General features: G+C 38.0%; 1 protein-coding gene across 1 annotated transcript in view; it reads right to left on the bottom strand.

Annotated features, from left to right (window-relative positions):
* Positions 1-372: 372 nt before the first annotated feature.
* The window catches only part of KCNN2 (potassium calcium-activated channel subfamily N member 2), a 327,085-nt gene continuing 321,457 nt past the window's right edge, over positions 373-6,000 (bottom strand). The window contains exons 9-10 of the mRNA XM_060143406.1: positions 3,831-3,900; positions 373-924 (exon numbers count right to left, since the gene is read on the bottom strand). Of these exons, the coding sequence (XP_059999389.1) occupies positions 637-924; positions 3,831-3,900 (358 nt within the window). The 3' untranslated portion in view covers positions 373-636. The remainder of the gene's footprint in view (positions 925-3,830; positions 3,901-6,000) is intronic.

Genomic DNA, 6,000 nt, shown 5'->3' with positions numbered 1-6,000 from the left:
ATCTGTGCCCCTAGTTTATATACAGGCTTTGATGTAACAGCATCACTTTCCACATAATTTGGAAACAAACTAAATTAGAAATGAGACATGGGGAACTCAAAAAGAATAGTAAGCCGGCTGGGTCAAATGGTTTTGACTATAATATTTCATAACGAGAGAAAAGTCTTAGTGACTAGGGTATGGAGTAACGGAAAAGTTTCTTCCAATTGGCAAAGTGGGAAATAAAAATGATCAACGTGCATCGGGTGATAATCAGTCATTTCACCTTGAAAATAATGTGAAAAGTGAACCTTTAGAAATCTCAAGTGACCAAACAAGTATGTGCAGAAATTAACTTTTTTTTTATTATATATCATATAATGTAGTAGTAAAGTCTGAAGTGCATGAATAAAAAGTTAGTGAAATTACAGGAGGAACAATCTATATAGCAATAATAGGTGCATTCCCTGTGCATCTGAAAGAAAAAAAAAAAGAGTTTTCACTCATTTTGGCCTAAAACTTAGTGTTCAGGTTCCCAGGATTCTGACATCAGAACCCGGATAACGCTGATTAGAACCATAGGGGCTTTACAATAAAAGCTAAAATATTGACCATATGATGGCAAAAAGTCTTATTTTGTGGTTAACTGATTCTCTTCTAGCTACTCTCTGATGAAGTTGGTGGTGCTGTAGAGGAGGACCGCCGCCTCCTGGACGAGGACCGGGACCGCTCAGCATCGTAAGGGACATGCTTGTCGTAGTTCTCCATCTGAGCCTCAAGGAAATCTCTCTGCTGCTGCCTCATGGTCTGGCTTATGAGCCCAGGTAGGGCATGGATGCTACCAATCAAAGTCTCCAATTTGGTTTCCAGGGTAACGATCCTCTTCTCAAAGTCTTCACTCCTTTCATTTAAGTCGGAAATCATGTCATACATGATGTTCTGGGTCTAGAAAACAGGATTGAGAGAATAGAGATGAAGAGCGAAGTTTTAATTCACTTGCCCTGGAAGCAAACTATCAACTCTCAGAGCTTGAGGGCTGGTCTCCTTTCGGTGACATGCAATGCAGCAGTGGGGTCAGCTAACTGAACACTTGACCTGGCAAAGCAAATTCAGTGTGTCCGTTCAATGCCAGGATTTAGGAAAGAAAAGATCTTAGGCCTTAATTTGATCCAGCTGCAGAAAATGGTGTGCAGGTACTGCTGGTGGTATGTCCAAGGATTTTAGGTGGTGTGCAGGTAGACAAACACGTTTTGATTTCATATTTATGTATATATTCTAATGGTTGTAGAAAAGTTAGCATGTCAAATTCATTTTGCAACATGTAATTAATACTAATTAGGGCAAGGCTGATTTTTAAAAACAAGCCGATTTAAAGAACAATACATAATAGTACAGATGGTATTAGGATGTAGCAGAAATTTTGAGCGTGGAATATGAATGAAGTTTAGGACAAACTGATTTGATCAAGTAATTTAGTAACGTAAAGCAATTAATATCTTTTTGCTCTCCTATGTTCCAAATTACAGGCTCTCCATTGGGTCAAATAGCATTTTTACAGATAACTGCTGAGAGAATAAAAGTTAGGGGAGACACTAAAGTTACCAATCCACCTTGTTGGCTATGGCTGAATCAGAACTAAGTGGTTTGAAATAGGAAAATGCTTTTGGTGCCCTAGAGAATTTTGCAATTGGTTGTCCTGATCAAAGGGTATTCATAACTCTGACGCCCAGTTATAGTTCCGGAAATAGCCAGGAGACGGGGAAAGAAGACCTCAGGGCTGATCAGCTCAGAGCCAGAGAGGGAAGGGGGTGCTCAAGAAGGGAAGGCTGGAGACATTAACCTTAGCCCAGTGCAGCCTTTCCCAAGCCTAGACCCCTTTGGCTAAGCCTGCCCTCCTGTCTCATTTCCCTCTATAATATGTGCTCTTATCCTGCTTAACAACCTCTTAATGGTGATAAATGATGATGAACTGATTAAATAAGGGAGTTACTGTTCGGAACACAGGCACCTCCTTTGAGTTTGGCCAGGAAGACAGAGTGCATTAACTTTATTTTTACTGTTGATACATAGTCTTGAGACTATATGAGCAACATCCATTCGTTCAGAAACCCTTATGGCATGGATAGTCCTGCAAACATAATGATAAGCATGGCGCTAAAGAAATAATTGAGGGGCTTCCCCGGTGGCGCAGTGGTTAAAGAATCTGCCTGCCAATGCAGGGGACACAGGTTCTAGCCCTGGTCTGGGAAGTTCCCACATGCTGTGGAGCAGCTAGGCCCATGCGCCTGCACAACTACTAAGCCTGCACTCTAGAGCCCGTGAGCCATAACTACTGAGCCCGCGTGCCTAGAGCCCGTGCTCTGCAACAAGAGAAGCCACCACAATGAGAAGCCCACGTACCAAAACGAAGAGTAGCCCCCACTAGCCGCAACTAGAGGAAAAAATCCCACACGCAGCAACGAAGACCCAACACAGTCAAAACGAAAAATAATTAAAAGATACAGCATCTTGCCTCATAGATATATAATTTTACTTCAAGAGAATATCTATTATATATAATAGTATATATAATATGTATTTATATATGCTATATTACATATAGTGAAATGATATATAATATATATATTATTTTCAAGGGGTCTCTTATTTTTTCATAAAAATACCCAATTTCTTTTATCATTTGATCTAGGAGTGGTGGAAGAACCTGCCCCATCTTTGTCCATGATGTGTCCCAGTGAGAACAATGTGTGTAAATACTGAGCACATCTTCAGGCCTCGTATGTGTGTGCTGCCCAGCTTAAATGAATGATATATGATCTCCCAGGGGTAAGTCATTAAATACTTCACTTATCGTCTTCTATGTATAAGATATCAAATATTCATCTTCAACATATTTATACAGTATGTATTATTGATATACATTAAAAAATGAATATAATTAAGTGTGTTATTTCATGGGACTAGGACAAATGGATGTAATTTTTGGAGAATATACTGGAGGCTTTATAAAGGACATAGTTATAGCAAACAAACAGCAGAACACAGGTCCAACAGAGAGTTGCCTCTTTCAAAGGATTCATGTTAACAGGCTCAACACTTATACATAAATCTATTCTAATGCCTCCTATAGAATTTAGAACATTGAAAGGTAATGTTGTCATTATTGACAAATATTCACATTTTGACAGTGGACTTCACTTGAGAGGAACAACCAAAAATAAACCAGATAAAGTGTATAACTGATAGAAGAATTGGGGATTATTAATGTCCTTTTAAAAAGTGGTATGAAGACCTTGAATAGTCAAAACAATCTTGAGAAAGAAGAAAGGTGCTGGAGGAATCAGGCTCCCTGACTTCAGACTATAGTACAAAACTACAGTCATCAAGACAGTATGGTACTGGTACAAAAACAGACAGGTAGATCAATGGAACAGGATAGAAAGCCTGTTGCTTAAAATATATAAAAAATAATTTTATTGATGAGTCCTGTTTAGCCCTGAACCTCATAGTAAAGCCTAGGATGTGGTTCTGCTCTCATAGAGATGAGACTAAACTACATATAAGCATCCCCAAAGTACTATCTCATAGTCCACTTATGTTTCTTACTGAACTTCCAAATCACTGCAAGTAGGAAAGCTTTTAGAATGGGGTTGAACAATGTATGTAGGGAAAGTGCATATTAAGTAAGAGTTTCAGAAGAATTCTTATAAGTTGGGCCATCATGTCAGCATAGTTTGTTGGTTTGATTTGTTAAATAAGTTTGGGGTGGCCTCCTCCTGAAGCATTATTGATTTCTATGCAGTGGTTAGTTCCAATAGCTGCAATCATGAGGGCTGAGACCCCCAGCTTACCTTTGCCAGGTCCACCAAGGTATTTGCTTGATCATTCAGTTTCCTCTGCTCCATTTTTACACTTCTTAATCTAAAAGACAGAATCTGAAGTCAGAAAGGTTCCTTTTCTTCCCTACGACTATCGTAAGCCTTCCAAAGAGCATGCACAAAATTGACAAGAGCAAATAACTGCATGGATAATGCCTTGAATATCTGGCATAAAGTCCAAACTGGTTATGTATCTGGTACAATGAGAAGCATGCTTCCCCAACACCGCAAAAAGGAAGGGAGAGAGAAAGAGATGAGGTGTCCTTAGGACAACTATTTACTAGGTAGTTAAAGTTCAACTGAGAAAGGCTCATAAGGCTTTAACCATATGAGAAAAACCAAAACATTCCTTAAAGACCCAGTATCGTGACAAATAGACATAGGAAGAAAAATGCAAAGCAACTGGAATTTTATCAATGTTGGAAGCAGTAAGCACCTTCCTATGCCTATGTGACTAGATACAGGTGTTAGCCCTGTTTAGTCTGAAATGGATTGGGTTAGGTATTTGAACCTGATGAAACACAGTGATAAGTGAGATTCTCATTAGCAAAAATAAAACTTTTATTCAACCAGCAGCAAGATAACTCAAAACACATAATTCTCTTATTCGTCATTGTATTTCACTTGACTTTTATCTTAAACTGCCATTGAATTTGAAGGGAAGCCAGACCATTTCCTTGGGAGAACTTCCTTTAATTTTTATTCTAGATAAAGGCACAGGACAATTAAAGTGTCTGACAGGTGGCATCTCTTCTACTGGTAAAGTTACCTTTAGAAACTTTTAAATATCAATGTGTGTATCTGATTGACAGTCAAAAAGCTGGTTTTCTTAAAGACAAATTCTGAATGAGTACCTACTATTCCTTAACTTATTCACAGTAATATTTCAACAAACATTTACTCAGTGCTTGTTATGTAGCAAGAAATTAAGATTTTCCGACCAGAGAAAAGTAGTTGATTGTCCTTTAAGCCAACAATTCAAAGCCATGCTCCAAAAGAGAAGCAGGTCTCTCTGAGCTGCTTTGTGAAAAACCCACGCTAACCTTATCACTTTGATGACGAGTCCTTTGCAAAGTATAGTGTTAATGTTGGAGGGAGTACGCTTGAGTATGTCCCAATTTAAATGAAAGGTAATTGGTTAAAGGGATAAAAAAAAATTCACAGGGCAAGATTTTACTGCCAGGGAGATTTTTGTAACACATGTTCACGATGCTCAGTGATCCTGTTCTGAAATGTGGATATCCAATATGTCACCAAATCTGCTCCACAGTGAAGAGACAGTGCCTTCTGCCAGTAAGAGTTGAACTGACACCTGCTTACAACATGATCTTTAACAGTCTAAAACAGTTTAAGGTTAGAACTTGTGATTGTGACTATGTGTTTCTTTATTAGAAGACTTGGAACTAATTTAACTGGCTCCTTTTTATGTTATTATAGTGATGGAAAACGTTTCAGTCTAAAAGAAATTTACAAACATATATTTAAATCTAATATGTCGTTGAGGAATGTTTCTCTAAGTACTTACAAGGGTTACAATTCTTGATGTGTGCCTTTTAAAAACAAGTCAAAAAAAAAAAAAAAACCAAACACAACAAAAAAAACCAAGCAAAGCAACTTTAAACATGTGTGGGTCATTACAGAGAAATGTACTAGAAAGACTAAGTGTCAGACATGTATTCTGTCCGCCTTGGCCCTAACCTGACATTCAGTTTCTTCATGTATGAAAAGAAGAGGGTTAGATTAGGACTTTGTTTTTGAAGTGCTGGATTTATACCAACAGAGGTGTTCTAGATGACTAAATGATACTCAAACAAGACATTAACCAATACTAGAACAGATGGAGAGAGAGTTATTCCCTTTAATTCTCTTCCAATTCTTGATTATTATAAGAAAAATGTCTCAGGCTAGTCCTATCCTGTTTTTATCTCCTAACAAACACCTGCTCTTCCCCTGTTTTTAAAAAAAGAGGGAGGAGAATCAGCTCAGAGCTTTCTGCAGGCAACAGCTTGTGGCTAGAATTCAATACCAGTGTTTCAATTGTCGACTGATGTTCCCTTTACCTCACTCTCCTTGCTGGGAGTGATATATTTTTAAATCCACTTATGATAGGGATTTATCATAAGCTTTCTTTTAAAATTTAGGT

The sequence above is a fragment of the Lagenorhynchus albirostris genome, chromosome 3 (assembly GCF_949774975.1).
Source record: "Lagenorhynchus albirostris chromosome 3, mLagAlb1.1, whole genome shotgun sequence".
NCBI classification, from domain to species: domain Eukaryota; kingdom Metazoa; phylum Chordata; class Mammalia; order Artiodactyla; family Delphinidae; genus Lagenorhynchus; species Lagenorhynchus albirostris.
The sequence above is the reverse complement of the archived record's forward strand: the minus strand, read 5'-3'. Positions and strand labels throughout refer to the sequence as shown.